General features: G+C 29.0%; 1 protein-coding gene across 1 annotated transcript; it reads right to left on the bottom strand.

Annotated features, from left to right (window-relative positions):
- Positions 1-15,617: 15,617 nt before the first annotated feature.
- LOC102662611 (glycine-rich cell wall structural protein-like) lies at positions 15,618-17,969 on the bottom strand. Its single transcript, XM_041014180.1, has 2 exons — positions 17,317-17,969; positions 15,618-17,070 (listed from the first exon to the last, which is right to left on the bottom strand). Exons 1-2 carry the CDS (start codon positions 17,900-17,902, stop codon positions 15,938-15,940), a joined length of 1,719 nt encoding a protein of 572 aa, XP_040870114.1. The 5' UTR covers positions 17,903-17,969; the 3' UTR covers positions 15,618-15,937.
- Between the last annotated feature and the right edge of the window lie 276 nt (positions 17,970-18,245).

Here is an 18,245-nt window from a genome sequence, read left to right as displayed (position 1 = left end):
AAAACAGACGTGGTTCAATTGGTGAGTGGCTTGTACAAAGACGGGCTTTAATTACAATTGATAGTGAAGTTACAGCTGGAAAAAACATACGTTCAAATAGATTCGATCTATTCAAGCAGCCAATATTATTAATGAAAAGTCTTGCCATCCACGTCTAAGCTGGTTCATTGCTTAGGGACGCATTTGTGTAACTTCTTTTTCTAAATCTTTTTTCATTTCACATGTTAAAAGGACAACATATACAGTGGCTCGTAATATGGTTTCTGTAACTGTAATTCCATAGTTCTGTTTAGTAGATGTCCCATCCCAAACTTTTGCAAGTCATTAATTCAAAAAGTTTGTTTTCATAATAGTTTTCTTATTCAATTCTAGCTTCAAAAGAAAAAAGAAAAGAAAAAAAACGCATGCTTGTAGGTTTCAAATTTTTTATCATACATATACTTGCCTAGTATAGAAAAAAGTATATGAAACTATTTCAACATCGTTTTGATATTTCAAACACTTATTAATTAAACAAATAAGTTTATTTGTTAAATCATAGTACAAAAAGTACACTATTAATTAATATTTGAATCATAATTGTAACAATAATATATTAACCCTATTATGCGAATTACAAATTACAGATTAAATATTAAAACAGTGCTTAAAATTATTTTTTAAACCCGAAATGATGGAACACTTTTTTAGGAACCACAAACCGTAAGCTGCACACCATATCTAGCATAATCTGGAGTCGGTGGATAAGTCTGCCTTTTTAATCAGTTCTCTATGAAATTACATTCCTAGATACGTTTCTTCACCAATTCAACGCACACACGCAGGAAATAGAGATATCATGTATAGGTAATCACTGATCAGTGATGTGATTAAAACCTTTAGCAGTATGGAAACCCACAAAAAGGAGGAGAAAATTACATACAAATCTAAGGAACTCTTTCCGCAATTCTTTTCCTTTTTGTGATGGAAAAAGAATGATACATTCATGCACGTGTGGTTTTTAGCGAGCCACGTGATGCATGCTGACATATATAGTGCCGTGTAGGTACTTAATACTTTGCTCCTTGCTACTGGCTGGCTAGCAGGATTCAATAATTTTGTTTCTTGCTTTTCTAGGTAATTAAATAATTAATCAAACAGTGTTTTTTTAATCTCTAAATGAATAGGAAAGCATTCATATATGATATATGGTATAAAGATTTCTGAAGCATATACAAAAAAAAAATATATATATATATATATGGTATAAAATATTAATCCATACTATGGAAATATTGCTAATGTTTTATTCTTCTTTGTTTGGCCAGTAGAGTGTACTTTTGAGTCCTTGAGGTCTTTTTTTCTTCTTGGTATCATATTGGATGATCATTAAACATTAGTATAAAATATATTTTGGAGTAATCTGCAACGAGTAGCTTCTCTAAAATGACACACATTTAGGCGTGATGGTACCTAGCTCCCCTGAAAAATAGGCACGCCCTTTGGTCCCCCTGTCTCTATTTCATTAACCTGATGGGCCCCCTCCACATAGGGCATGCATGTAATGACTTTATTAATTTGAAAATGACACTGACAGCAGAAACAAAAAAAGAGGGAAAAACAATTATGCTAATAAAGGGGTTATTATTATCATTACTTTATTGGCCTTGGTTCTGCATGAAATTCGGATGCGGATCCTCTCCAGCTCTCTCCGGCAGCATTACAGTCCCTTGGATGCACTTCAAAGTGACAAATGACTTGGCTATTGTTTTTCCTCTCTTGTTTATTTTTTCATATATACACAAGAGGTGTTAAAGAGAGCAGTATTTTTTTAAAAACTAAAATTTAAGGTAAATTTTCTAAATAATCTAGTCTAACATATTAAAAAAATTTATGTTTTGATATAATTATCAACCACTTAAAATTATCGTGGCATGAATTTTAAAATAAATATTAAAAATTCAATAATTTTTCACAAATAAAAATTTATGATTGGAGGTTAGCATAACTCTCACACTATTATTGTATTTAAGATTAAATCCAATTAAATAATGAAATATTACGTTTCATATTAATAATGTCTTAATTATATGTATTTCTTTATTATTTATTTTTATTTAACTAAATACTTTTTATTTATTCAAATTAAAAAATATATATTTTAGTAATTATTATTTTTATCCATTTTTAATATATTGTTTTAAAAACTAGATTTTTACCATTATAATATTTTAAAAATATATAATATATTTAAAAATAGATTTTATAATGCGACATTTAAAAACAACGGTCAGTTTATAATGAAAAGAAAATTCAATTGAAATATAATAATCACAAAAGGTTAAAACTGTTTGCTCCAACAACTTAAAGAGAGAGAAGCAGGATAGGATTTTTTTGAAGCATGAGATTCATCCAACGCACAATAATGCTGCAGGAGAGGATCCGCATCCATGAAAATCAGGCTGGGGATGCCACTTTTATTCATTATATTGCTCCAAATCACCGCTGCGCACAAATTTATTGCCTAATTTCACCCACCACATATATAAATAACACAACAGGGATATAATTATAATTATAATAGTAAGTACTTTAGAAGAAATATACACACTTGTTAATGAGATTTGCTTGCCTAACTTTTTAAAATGGTATTTTTTTAAATATAGTATTGATATGAAGTAATTTGTTGAAAGTAATGATTATTTTTTGTTGAAGACTTTAAATGTATATAAAATGAATATTTGTTTTAACATGATTTATTTTATATTAAAAGGTTAAATAGGATTTGAACATGAATCATTTAAAGATATAAATTATTATTACTTGTTTTGATTAGAAGAAAAATCAAATAAGTTAGTATCTATTATTTTCTTTATTTTCATTTTAAAAAAGTTGGGTAAAAATGTAGTTAATATCAAATATCCACCTACGCTTGCAAGTTTTGTAGGCTAACGAGTATGGTTCTATTAAATAAGAAAGCAAATATTGAATAATTTTCACCATCGAATAAATACGAAAATTAAAAAATAAACAGTTAATTATCATTAGTACATGTAAAATGTAAACTTGGTTACAATGTGTTATTTAGGGTTGGCTTATCTAGTTAGCCTTCCATTCATTCATGAGAACCTGTATAATTTGAATTCAACTTTTAAATTCTGCATTTATGTGTGATTTATAAATGATTTCTTTGAATTTGAAAGACTTAAATATATTTTAAATCTCTCAAATTTAAGATCTGTTTTTTTTTAGTTTTATAAATAAAAATGTATTTTTTTTATTTTTATGTAGTAAAAAAGCATCATCTAAATCCTAAAAAATCGGTCAAAATAAAAAAAAATATTTTACAAATTTCAGAAATTAAAAAATATCAATCTTAATTTAGAGAACTAAAAAAACCCTTAAATTTAAGAGTTATGAAAAATATATTTAACCCATTTAAAATAAAAAAGAATTCTACCATCTTAAAATTGTTATAAAAAAAATTTATTCTCAATGCATGTTTGAATAATTATTATTTAACTTAAATGAGCCAACCCTGGGTGTTAATTAGGCACATCATTTAGTAAGGTTGATAAACCTAAAAAACATTGACATCTTGCCAACTTTATCTAGGACTACTACATATCATAGGGGGTCTCCAGTTCCGCGAGTTATCCAATCTGATTACTCTATATATCTGTGTTATATTGTAAGTAATAATGTAAAAAAAAATGTACATAACTACATACGTCATACACACGATAAATACGTATATACATATTTTACCTTGCGATAAACTCCACAATAATTTTAACTACTTAGCTTTTGAATTGTGTAATTCTCTTTCATTTTTCATAAGTATTCTCTGTATATAAGATAATTCCAATGCGTCGGTCGAACATTATATGTAAATGTTTTTCTTAGCACAAATTCGAATAACAATTTATTACTGTAAAAAGAAATTAAATATTACTCTTCCTACTAAATTTTACTTTTTTTCCAAGTAAGTGATGAAAACTTATAGATAATAGTGGTATTATTTATCAACTTTATATAATTAAATTATATTATTTATGCAGTAATTTTATATAATTATTAAGTTTAATTACATTTTTAGCATCCGCATATCACAATTCTACAATTTTGATTTCCTATATTGCACTTGCAGTATTTAGTCCCTCAATTTTTTTTGTTATTTACAATCAAGTCCATATATAATGATTTCATTCAATATTTATATTTTTTTATCTATAAAAATTAAAAATAGAAGATTTACAATGTTATTATAAAAAAGTTGCTCACAACGAAAAGATGTCTTTTATTGTTCATTGTTGTAATTAATCAAAACAGTAATTTACCCACTAGATTATTAATATGATTTTTTTGTTATCAGACAGAAAGCTTTGACTCCTCTCAAAGACTACCTCAAAGATTATTATTAATATGAAAATTAAGTATGAGTGTACATGATTCCTTTTTGTTATCCCGTTATATCCCACTAAATATGAGGAGTAAAAAAAATGTAAGATCACTCTTTCATGTTAGTAAAAAATATATATTAAGAGGGAAAATATGAAAATTCAATTAATAAATCTTAAATAATAATAATAATCTATTTATTTTATATTTTTATCATATAATATGAATAAATCTTATATATATATTAATTTTATATCTTTCATTTAATTATAAATTATTATACGTACTAAGTTTATTAATTTTTATAATAATAATTATAAAATTAACATAAAAAATATTTTTTAATTAATTAATAATATACAAATTATACTAACAATACATGCTTAAGAGTCATAAACTAATTTTTAAGATTAACCTCTTCTCACAATATTTTTCTAACTCTATAATATATATTATCATATCCTTCATTAGCGTGGAAAGGTTTAAATAGAGAAGATATGATGTGGATTGAAGCAACAAATTGATTAAAATGAAAGATTAAAATATTTAAGATGATCCACATGGTAGCTTCTTTCGGGATAGAAACACAAGCCATGATACACGCTGCCCGCCCTTTATGGGGCTGATGGGCCCCCTTCGTATCTAACTCCTCCATGCATGCGTGACTCTTGACCTGGTTTTTTTTTTATTTTCTTTCAAAAAGTAAAATATCTCCAAAGTAGAAAGTTATGATACTAATATGTGGAAAAGTAGAAATCATTCAAATAAGTATTATTTCTCTTAATAAAGTTTTTTATTTAATTTATTATTTGTCTAATTTATTCATATATATATTTAATTAATTCATCTAATTATAAAAAATTATAAATTAATTGAGATAAATTAACATTTAATATTTGATGGATAATAATTCATTAAACAACGAACATCATAGATGCTCTGATTATTAATTGGTTCATTGCAAGTTCTAATAGATGATTTTAAACTCTATGATATTTGGATATGAAAAATTATAAATTGTTTATTAAATGCAATTTTTCCTCTTAAAAATGATTTATTAAATATATATTTTGCATAATACATTAATTTTAATGAATCTCACTTCTCATTTACTTATTCGTCTTCAAAATTATATATTTTTTCTCTTTGTAAGTTGTGTGTGCATATAGAAAAATGGTAATGACACTTCCTCACATACTTGCCTTTTAAGTGTCCCTTCATGATTATCACATTTATTAAAAATCATCATATTCAATCTGTCAACTTTTTATTTATTTATGATCTCTCTTAATTTAGTAGTATGACCCACTAAACTAGTGATTTTTAATAAAGTGCGTATAATGAAAAACTTATTTATCAATCTTTAGTCGAGTCTTTTATTTCAATTACTTTCTGTTTTATTTACAAGATTCAAATCTTATATTTATTTTAGAAAAAATTAAATCTAATATCATTTAGACGAAAACGTTATTTAATATATATCATTGGTAATTTTAAAAATTGAATTTGCCACTGGTGCAGCGTGAGTGACCTGAATTTCTCATTAGTCTCCAAGACTTTAATTAGAGTGTGTTTGGTAGAAAAAAAAAAAAAGATGAATCGCCGGTGTGTTTCATTCATCTCATGTTATACTTTAATTTAAATATTTTTTTAATTTTTTTTTATATTTCAATCTTCTTAATGAAACATACTCTAAACGAATATACTATATATGATATTAATTTATATTTTTTAAGCAATGTTATTAAATTTTTTACCATCAATGAAACTAAGCTAAATGTCTAATTAGCATATTATCATGTATAATAAATTAATTGGTTTTAATAAATAAGTAACATCTAGTAAAAAAAAAAGTAGCATAAAAGTCATAATAAAGATGGTTTTTTTTATTGACAACATAAAAACTTTTTATTACAGTGCATAGCTATCGTGTTCTTTAATTAATGTTTATCTTTAAGGTTGATGTTTTTTTTTTTGAAGGAATTTATGGTTGATGTTAAGTATTTAAAGGTATATTTTTTCATGAAAATAAAATATTTGTTATACTTTTACGTTTTTAATTTAATAAGTATTTTTAATAAATATAGTTTTAATTGTTAAGAATTATGTTAACAAAACCGTATAATTTACTGGTAACTCGTATTTTTTAATTACCATTAAAATTTATAATTTCTTCTGAGTTTTTTTTTTTTAGGGAAATTTCTTCTGAGTTTAAAATGGAAGAGTTTCATGTTAATTAGGCAACCTTTCTTTCTCCCATAAAAAAAGGAAATCTTGTTTTGTCTAATTGTCTTGTTATGAAACGTCATCGTCTCCTCCTGTATACAAATCCAACTCTGTATGGGTCCCGCGGCCGAAGAATTGACCTGACACAAGTCCACGCTCTATATATTTCTTCCTCTTTGTGCTACTGCTAAGACAATTTTATTTATTTATTTATTTATTTATTTATTTTAAATATTTGTTTTTTTAATATATTATCCGTCATCGCAGTAATAAAAAGTGTAAAATAAATATAAAATAATATTAAAAAATCAGAGTTATTTTATTTCATATTTCTCTTCATTTATTTATTCATTTTCTCTTTGTACGCCAATTTACCAGTAATGTAAAACTGAAACAGAAACACTATAACCCGGTGGATTTAAAATATATTTATTTTCTTGTACTAAATTGTTTTTCTATTTTATTGTTATTTGATTCAATTTGATACCTACTTGATCATGGAATAAATCCCCCCTATCACTAGTTGACACACCCAATGGGTATCTCTACTAACCTTCTAATGCTTGAGGAACTTATCCTTTAATAGTTGAATTAAATAAAATAAGAAATGTATTAATAAAAATATATTATTAACACTCTTCTTAAATAAAATAACCAATGCAGCAAATCTTTACTACCATCCTCTCTCAATCAGTGGGAATACATTCTATAAGATTGACACAAACTAAGGGAGCAGATACTACGGCATTTAATTAATGTGCAAATGAAACTCGTGGTTGTGTGAGAAACTTCCCGTTTTGGAATCTTTTTTTTTCTGTTTTTCTTGTGAATAATCATTAGCTCACCCAATTGGCCTTTGAATGGATTAATATTCAAAACCTAATAATAAAGTTGAAATGAGGACGCTAGCTGCACATGGAGATGACAGCAAGAATATATATAAAAACCATTTCTAGTTTGGTCTGTGTATGTGTTCAAATTTCTACCTACACACATACCTCAATCCATGAATAGAATATTTATATATCTGTTTGTAAATGGAGACTCCTTGGTGGGAGTCAAATAGAATGAAACAAAGATCAGAACATAATGTATATTATTATACTCCATGCCCGCAATAATCTATTTTTAATTTCTTCGTTAAATATTTGAAATGGAATCATCACTCCCCACCACCACGCACACCATCCCTTTCTTCTGTATTATATTCTTTCCGCTATAAACAAATTGGATTAATTGTAAATCATCATATCCAGCCTGGTATACGAACTTTCTAGAGTCAGTTAATGACAATTTGACTTACTCAATCTGCTGGAAAGATTTTATTTAGAGAAATAATACTCACTTTGATAATTTTTATATACCTTACAAGAATCAATCTCTCTCTCAATGTCTCACCCATCCTGAACTAATGGATGACAATGAAATGGAATTTGTAGTTTAAAAGGAACTTTAGTTTTGAAATAAATAACCATTTTTTTAACGTTTATTTAGAGCCTTAATTTTAAAGTAATTTTTAAGACAAATAAAAAAAGAAGCTAGACCACATACTAATTAATTGACCAAAAAAAGAAGCTACTAAAGGCATTTGATTGGAAAAAAATTAAGAAAAAAGGCTACTGGCTCGAATACTTTAATAGAATAATAAAAGTAACATAAAACCTATAAGTTAGGAATTACACGAATTTTTTATACCAAATGTGCCCCAGTTAAATAAAAAATGACAATTTTTTATCATTTCCTAATTAATATCCTCAATTTTAATAGATTACATGTGTGCATACTTAGTTATTTCATTTTTTTCTTTATAAAGTATATTTTACCAAATAATATTAATATATAATTTTATCATATATATATATATATATATTTATCAATACCAAAATATTTTTTTATCATGTTTATATTCCTAATTAGGAGTATATCCTTTTATATCTAGCAATTAATTAATTAAATATATTTATTATATACTTCTAATTAATTATACAACTCTGTCAACTTTTAAATTTTCTCCTGATTTTTTAATATTTAATAACTTTTCAATCTTTAACTAATCTTTTAATTATTAATTTTCTAACTTTTTAGTTAATGTGTCAAACTAAAATTATATAATTATGATATATCATGGACATTAGGCATGTATCATGTGATATATAGATGTACACACAAAATAATGTGATATATATATATATATATATATATATATATATATATATATATATATATATATATATATATATATATTATTTGATTCAATTGATTGGTTTGACATGTAATTGTGCATTAAAACTATCATAATGTTTGTGTGGTACATGAGTCCCACTTGAAATGCGATATGGCGTTGGAAATGTTCCATATCCATGGCTTTTAGTGACAGATTAGACAATACTTACACAGTAACACTCATCATGGGAGATAGATAGGCAGAGAGATATGGTGGTCACGTCACATGTTGTCACCCCGAGATTTCTTGAACACTTAGTGTTTAGTTTGTATTTTCATTTTTTTAAAATTATTTTTATTTTTAAAAAATTAGAATTCTAAAAATATGTTTGATTTGATTTCTTATTTTTTATTTTCAAAAAATAAAAATACTGAAAAATTTATAATATATTGACTTATTATCTTTTTTGTATTTTTAGATTTGTTTAAAATTACATTCTTTATCATCGCATTTTTATTTTATCCAAAATGAGATTTATGTTTTTAATTGAAAATATTGAAAAATGAGATTTTATTATTTTCATTTTCTGATTGTTTCTTATTTTCATTTTCACTAAAAATATTTTCAAAAATTCAACAAATACATTTTTATCATCATTTTTTGTTTTCAATAAAAATAAAAATATAAAACAGTCAAACCAAACCTCCCTTATTAATTTCATGGAAATCTTTTATGATAGTTTTATTTACTTAAGGAAACAGAACACTTCTTCATTTTAGGTAAGGAGATTGATAATGGGCTTTTTAGATACAAATTATAAATATTTGAGTTTTTTTTGGAAATATGAAACTTTTTTTGGTAGAGAAATTGTCAGACGCTGAAAAAAGGACTTTTAGTCTTATATTCAAACGGACTTAATAATTATCTATAAAAAATAGTAATAAAAATTTAAAATTAAAATTTTATTTTAATACATATTTATTAAGAAAAAAATTATTTTAAATAAAAACTAGTATGTTGATGTTTGACTCGTTAATCTTTATACATATACCAAAATAATTGTAAATATAGCAACAGATTGATATATAGTACTTATAATAGGCAAAGCCTAGTCTTGAGCGACGGGTGGTGGGACTAACGGTCCCAACTTTGACTAACCCAAAGAATATTATGCCTCTTCTTAGTCTTATAAAAGGTTTGTAATTGATTGAGTTAGAGTCCGGAAGAAAATGATGGAGTCAAGACATGGACAATAATTACTCTGTAAATTTGGGACTAATAAATGTGAATTAATTGTTAACTGTGTACTCATCTTGAAGTGGGCCCACAAGTATAAGGTAATCCAAAATTTACTGGGACTTTTTTTTTTTATAATTCGATTCTATTTAACACTTAAGGTTCATCATCTTTTAAAACAGGCTTAAAAAAGTTATCTCTTTTTATTTATTGTCTCAAGATCAACACAAGAGCTTCGGACGATTAAACACTAAATCTATCCATATTGTTGATACAAATACAAGTGTACGTGTATGAAGATGAAGTGTTTATTTTTGGTTTGCAGATGTAAAAAAATTATAATGTTGAATCATACAAAAACTCATGTAGACAAAAAAAGATCATGTTTATTGTTAAAAAAAATAGTTGGTGTAAATGCTTCGAAATTATTAAAGCACAACGCACCATCATGTAAAAATATTTAACATAAATACTTGATTTAAAAAACAGTTGATTTGATTTACAGTGATAGTTTAATTTCTGTTAGATAGAATTATCTCAATAGATCTAATTTAGTACTGAATATATTTTTATCTATTAATAAATGATAAGTGATTTTTTTATATTCTCTGTTAAATATTTCTTAATTTATAGTGTTGGAATATATGTTAGTTTATCAGTTTTGGAAGAAGCAATTTTTCTTTGAGCTCTGTACATATACTAATTATTAACAGAAATCCTTATGCATTGAGAATCCAAATATTTGCTAGATAATTTAATTTAATCACAATCCACAACTGCAATTGTATATATTCTAATCTTTGCTCCGGTCCCATTCCTTCTTCTTCTTCTTTTTGGTCCCATTCCTTCTTCTTCTTCTTTTCTATCTGTCGATGAATTGCACACAATCACCTTTTTCTTTCACTACTAGTGTATCACGTTTGCTTTCCTTTTACAATCTAGAAGGTGTAACATGTGAAGCAAACAAAACAGCACACGACAAATAAATAAAAATGAACATGTTCTACAACTTTCAACTTTCTGAAACTTTGACCATAGACTAGTTTAGATGCTGCAGTCATGCAGGGGATAAAAAGAAGAATAATAATTTTACATCTTCTTGTAACAAATTTTCATTAATATTTTATTTTCTTTATATAGTAATTATTTTATGTATAAAATAGTAGGAGAGTTTGTAGAAGGATATAACATTATATTTAAAAGATGGCAGCAGCCTATATTTTAACGTGTTTTTTTTATATAGCTTTTATATTATTAAATGAAACTTTGTGTATTTTATTAAAATTAAAATAGCATTTCCTTGCAGTGTACAGGCCTACAGGGTGTCAGCAAAAACTTTGCATCCCGAGAAATTCATCAAAATTAATATCTTCTAACATTAGTTGCCTTTGTTTCCATCCTTTTTAGGCTTTAGCAAGCATGCACGTGCATTTGTAGTACCGTGGTTCCGCATATGACCATATGGGTAATTCACTAATTCCATTTTAGGCCATTGAATTGAACATGTAAAATTTTGGTTTGTATGTTGTGTAGGATTATTAGGATAAATATTAATTTTTATATGGTTATAAGTTATAACGAATTTCAGTGTAATATTTTTACAACATCAAGAACGTGTTAAAATGTTAATGTAACATATAAGATAATATGTTTTCAAACATAACGGAGGATAATGTAGGAATAAAAAAAATATTATGTATAATTTGAGAAAATGTGAGTGTAATTATTTCTAAATTAAAAGGAGTGGTTTAAAAAATTAAGTATATAGATAAAAGTTAAAAGAAGATAATTGAAAGAAATATTTTTTTTTTGCTAATTGCATATAAACTAGAAAGTATGTAAAATGTACCTATTAATTAGAGAAGAGTGAATTGTCAAAAAAAGAAAGACAAAAGTAAATTACTTAACCTGATGTCCGGATTGCATATGAGCATGGGCTAAGGCATTGTTGTACTTATTCCTCAAGTCTACCTATTGAGTTATCCCAATGAATTGGATTTTTTTTTCTACAACAAAGGATTGGACTTTTTGTAAGCGAAACTCCAGAATTAACCTTATAATGAATTGAGTGGAACGAAACGAAAATATAATTAAAAAATATCATATTTATTATTAGAGAAACAGATAAAATTGCACTAGTTATAATTTTATCATTTTAATATTACTCTTATTTCAATACCTATTACTGCCATATGATTTTTAAAGTTAGTTCTTAAAATTAAATACCACATGCCAATACCATAGACTCAAACCAAGAACTTTAGACGTTATTTAGACCATTCATTAGGGTCATTGGATTGATGTATAGAATAGAAAAATTACACGCAACTCTCACAGATTTAAAATGTAGACAAAATTTTCTTCATTCTTTCTTGTACAACCTTAAAAAAAGTTGGCCACTGATTTTTCAATTTTCAATATCTTTTTATGAATATTCTAGAGAATAGGTTCCTGCAAATGCATGTGTCTCTTGTTTCCGGGACGGTTTTACTTTTAACACAAGTCCAGCACAAATCCCCAACTTCTTTGTTACCTGAAAGTTGAGGCCCATCCAAAGGCTAGGCCTTAGAGTAGGCCCAACCCGAATTCGATAGGCTCAAAAGTAAAGGTTCATGGGGGTAGTGTCCAACCCTTTTTTAATTTTTGAGACTATATCTATTCTTCTTCTTTGTTTATCCACTCCCCTTCTCCAAGTAATCAGGAGAGTGTATTTTTTGGACATTACTGTGTAGTTTCTATTGGGGCCTGTAGGCCCTCCTGTAAAGAAATAAATAAAATGTAAGTAATTCCTATTATTAATTTTTAAAAGGGTAGTTGCCTAGTTCTAACTGATGACCATCCCACAATTTATGTGAGATGCATGACATATGACAGGTTTAGTTTCTAATTATTTTTTTTTTCAAATTTCATTGTAATTTCCATAAAATTGAAATTTTTGTTTAAGTTCCATATAATTGAAATTTCAGTTTTAGTCTTTAACTAATATTTTAGATTTTTTAATACAAAAAATAAATGATTATTTATATATTACTAAAATTTATGATAATTTTTTAATATATAAATTATATTTTAAATTTATGATAAAGAATTTACATTATGATACAATTAATGTTATTTTTAATCATTGATAATTTTTAAAAAGTTTTTTTCCCCTGTCATTCAATTCAACCATAGATTATCATGCATAAAAAACTAGTTGACTTTTTTTATAACCATTATATTGATATACTTTATCTCTAGATTATTTGGTTAACAGATATAAATTGTTATTATCATTTATATCAACTCTTGTTGATAAAATTTATTGACTTCCATAATATATAATCATTTTAAAAATCATACCAGAATTTATATATATATATATATATATATATATATATATATATATATATATATATATATATATATATATATTTTCAACAAAATTAACTAAAAAGTTACTTAAAAACTAAAAAATTAATTTATTAAATTAAAAGTATTCGATTAAATTAATTATTGAAGTAACGGAAAAGTATAAAATGATAAAAAAATAATATCATGATTTATTTTAAAAAGATAACAAAAAAATAATAAATATATTAAGGATAAAAATAAAAAAAAATATAAAAAACTGAAAGTTAGGTTCTACAAAAATACTACTTAAAGTAGTGTTTCAAAATATGCTAAAAAATAATGAGAAAATATTAAAAAATTATTTCCCAAACAAACAAATAAATTTTTCAGTTAATATCTTAAATATCTTTTCTAACATAATATATATATATATATATATATATATATATATATATATATATATATATATATATATATATATATATATATATATACTGGCAACGAATTGTCAGCGAAATTTAATTAATGAGTTCAATGCTTACGTGGGTCGACATTTTTTTTCATTCTTTGTCTCTAATACTCATTTTTTCATCCATTTTATCGTCTAATATTTTTTATCTACCCTTTTAATAATAAAACCGTTAGAAAACCAAGTTAATTAGTTGAGAAATTTTGCTGATAAATATATGGATTTTAGTACAGTTACAATTGGTGTTTAGATTAATAAATAGTTGTATGAGTTATCATATTTAACGAAGTCATTTTTGTTTGGTGAAAATTTAATGAAGTCATATAATCTACTATTCATTTTATTAGTATTAGTATTTATTATTTACCAGGAAAATTAAAAACTTACTATATGACGTAATTATTTATTTAAATTAATAAATAAATTTGAGAAATTTTGATTATGCATGTTCTATGGGCGGTTCTTCATAGTGCGATTTGCTAGAGAATGGGTTTCAACACAGAGGTCAATTGTGTGATTGATTATATCTCTCGATTGAGGTCAATTGTGTAATTCATACGAGACTATATCTCTCAATTCTTAAGATAGTTTAGATTAATTGGTCGAATAGAATGGGTGAATATTTTTTTTATTTGATAAAAAAAAAATGAAACTATGTCATACCTTACGTACTATAATTGTTATCAATTTATTAGTTAAACGTAACTCTTCCCCTACACAATAACATTGGAATTGGAATTGAGCCCAGCGCAACCATTCTTATAGTTATATTAGAGGTACATGGATACAAGCCTTGTTTTATTCAAATATTTTAAGTTAGATTTAAGTGGTTACGCATATGCAAGTTGTATTTTAGATTCTCAAAATGGTAAATTACAAAAATTATATTTGTTTACATGTGGTGCCGTGGTGGCAGAATTATTTCATAAGGTCTATGAAACAAATCATCATAACCAAGTCATTTAATCACGCAAAAATTTTAGTATTACCTGGGACAAATGGAGAATGCATTTTGGTTGAAATATAAGATTCAACATACGATAGAAATTTGTGATTTACTTTTACGAAGAATTATATTCATGATCTGAAGATAAAATACATGTACTTCTTAATTAAAAGAAAGATAAATGAGATGAATAAAACATTTTTTACTAATATTATTTTTCATTCATAATCTTCAAAAGAATGAATATAACAAATCTTAGACCATTTATAATTCACATTAAACAATAAACAACATTTGAGTTCTCATTAAATAATAAACAAATCTCATACGATAAATCATTTTTTATTCATAATTTTAATGAGTTTATTCGCATAAGAATCTATCAAATCTTTTTACAAAGTTTATGTCAAAGTAAGAGATTTGAACAACTAGTATATGAGGTAGACATTGTTGTCTTAAAAGATGATTAAGTGTAAGGGAGAAGAAATAAATATGCTTTGTACTTTTTTTTCCTTTGTCATGATTTTCTCCAATGAATTTTATTAGCAAGGCTTTTAATCAGATAATATATTATAATATATTGAAATATAATTTACCTTTTATTTTACGAGACTCTTGTTCAATATGAATGTCTGTATTAATAATGATTTACACAAGTGATAATACTTTTTATTCTTTAATAGAGTAGTTTAAGATTAAAAAATGGACTGAACTTTGGATATGAAATAAATCACATAGAAAAAAAATGTCTACCATATTTACACTTATTATTCTAGACGAAGATTAATCATTACTTCCAACAAAAACTACTTCATACCAATATCCTACAAAAGAAATATATGCCTATAATATAATGTGTCATAAATATAAAAAAGACATTTTTATTGTCTTATAATTATTTTTATAAATATAACATACATGAAATTTCTATCACAATACATATGATCTTAATTTTCTTTTATAACAACTAAACTTGAATCATAAAATAATCTATAATTATTGTTACACCCTATACCGGTACTATAATTACTTATACTACTTCCATACTTTTAATTATACAAAATTATGATAGCATTATTAAACTTACTAAAAACTTTCAACTCCATCAATCACTTGATTAATATCATTTCCCCCTTCTTTTTGCACTTATTATAACATTTTAAACACATATTCTTATGTTGCCTTATCCACTAATTCCAACACCTCCTCCTGCACCCACTCCTCCACCACTTGAACCAACTCCTGCACCTCCTCCTGCACTTACACCTCCACCAACTCTGGCACTTCCTCCATCACTAGCACCAACCCTTGCACCTCCACCTCCTCCTGCACCTACACTTCCACCACCATCGGCACCAACCCCTGCACTTCCACCTCCACCAATTCCAGCACCTCCACCTGTGTCAACATTTCTGCCTCCACCTCCTCGTGCACCTACATTTCCACCACCACCAACACCAACCCCAACACCTCCACTTCCACTACCACCGACACCTACTCCTGCACCTCCACCTCTTCCCACACCTCCACCGACACCAACACCTCCACCTCCTCCTCCTCCTACACCTCCTCCCGCACCTCCACCTCCACCTCCTCCTGCACCTACACCTCCACCACCACCACCTGCACCTCCACCTGTTCCAAGACCAGCACCTCCACTTCCACCAACACCTCCTCCAGCACCGGCACCAACCCCTGCACCTCTACTTCCACCAATTCCAGCACCTCCACCTGTGCCAAGACCAACACCTCCACCTCCTCCTGCACCTACACCTCCTCCACCTCCTCCTGCACCTATACTTCCACCACCACCAACACCTCCACCTGCGCCGAGACCAGCACCTCCACCTCCACCAATTCCAATGCCTCCTCCTGCACCAAGACCAGCACCTCCACCTCCACCAATTCCAGCACCTACACTTCCACCACCACCAACACCTCCACCTGTGCCAAGACCAACACCTCCACCTCCTCCCACACCTCCTCTTGCACCCGCACCTCCACCTCCTCCTGCACCTACACCTCCACCTCCACCACCACCTGCACCTATACTTCCACCACTACCAACACCTCCACCTGTGCCAAGACCAGCACCTCCACCTCCACCAATTCCAGCACCTCCTCCTGCACCTACACTTCCACCACCACCAACACCTCCACCTCCTCCTGCACCTATACTTCCACCACCACCAACACCTCCACCTGTGCCAAGACCAGCACCTCCACCTCCTCCTGCACCTCCACCAATTCCAGTGCCTCCTCCTGCACCAAGACCAGCACCTCCACCTCCACCAATTCCAGCACCTCCTCCTGCACCTACACTTCCACCACCACCAACACCTCCACCTCCTCTTGCACCTGCACCTCCACCTCCTCCTGCACCTACACCTCCACCTCCACCACCACCTCCACCACCACCTCCACCTATACTTCCACCACTACCAACACCTCCACCTCCACCAATTCCAGCACCTCCTCCTGCACCTACACTTCCACCACCACCAACACCTCCACCTCCTCCCACACCTCCTCTTGCACCCGCACCTCCACCTCCTCCTACACCTATACTTCCACCACCACCAACACCTCCACCTGCGCCAAGACCAGCACCTCCACTTCCTCCTGCACCTCCACCAATTCCAGTGCCTCCTCCTGCACCAAGACCAGCACCTCCACCTCCACCAATTCCAGCACCTCCTCCTGCACCTATACTTCCACCACCACCAACACCTCCACCTGCGCCAAGACCAACACCTCCACCTCCTCCTGCACCTCCACCAATTCCAGTGCCTCCTCCGGCACCAAGACCAGCTCCTCCTCCACCACCTATGGCACCTCCTCCACCTCCACCAACACCTACACTTCCTCCTGCACCTACATCTCCACCAGCTCTAGCACCTCCTCCACCAACACCTCCTCCTAGGCCTCCACCTGCTCCAACACTTCCACCTCCTCCTCCACCTATACCAATATTGTTTCCACTCCCCCCACTTTGACTATCATTCTTATCACTATTAAAACCTCCCCCAGCTCCTCCACCATTTCTTATACTACCACAATTTTGAACTTTTCGTCCTTCTATTGTCCCAATGATTATCATCATCAGTAAAATGATATGCATTGTAACATTACGTGAAAATAGGGCCATATTTGTTCGACAGTGAAAATATCAGAGAGATTATGTTAGGAAAAAAGACGATGTGTAGTTTGGCGAAAGCTTGTAGTTCGATGGGTTAGTTTCATATGGTATTTATAGCATGGGTTTAGAATAGGATGTCAATTATGTGTCTACCAGCACTAAAGTTGCACGAAATTTCTACTTGCCTTTATGAATAGTTGATGGCCACGCGTGTTACCTCTAATTGCACTAAAATTCTCAACCAGATTTGGTGCATATGCCGCCATGCGTTTATCTACACCCAAAAAAATACGTGTCAATACACCCTATAAGTATGTATAGTGGGCTGTCATTTATCTGGATGAAATTTGAA

This window comes from Glycine max, chromosome 3 (genome assembly GCF_000004515.6).
Source record: "Glycine max cultivar Williams 82 chromosome 3, Glycine_max_v4.0, whole genome shotgun sequence".
NCBI classification, from domain to species: domain Eukaryota; kingdom Viridiplantae; phylum Streptophyta; class Magnoliopsida; order Fabales; family Fabaceae; genus Glycine; species Glycine max.
Note: the sequence above shows the minus strand (reverse complement) of the source record. Positions and strands in the feature narration are given on the sequence as shown.

Excerpts from the sequence above, each read along its gene's own strand:
- LOC102662611 (XM_041014180.1), bottom strand. The coding sequence starts at position 17,902 with ATGGCCCTATTTTCACGTAATGTTACAATGCATATCATTTTACTGATG. Across the intron at positions 17,071-17,316 it reads TGGTGGTGGTGGAAGTATAG|GTGCAGGAGGAGGTGCTGGA; the intron begins GTGTAGGAGGAG and ends GTGGAAGTGTAG.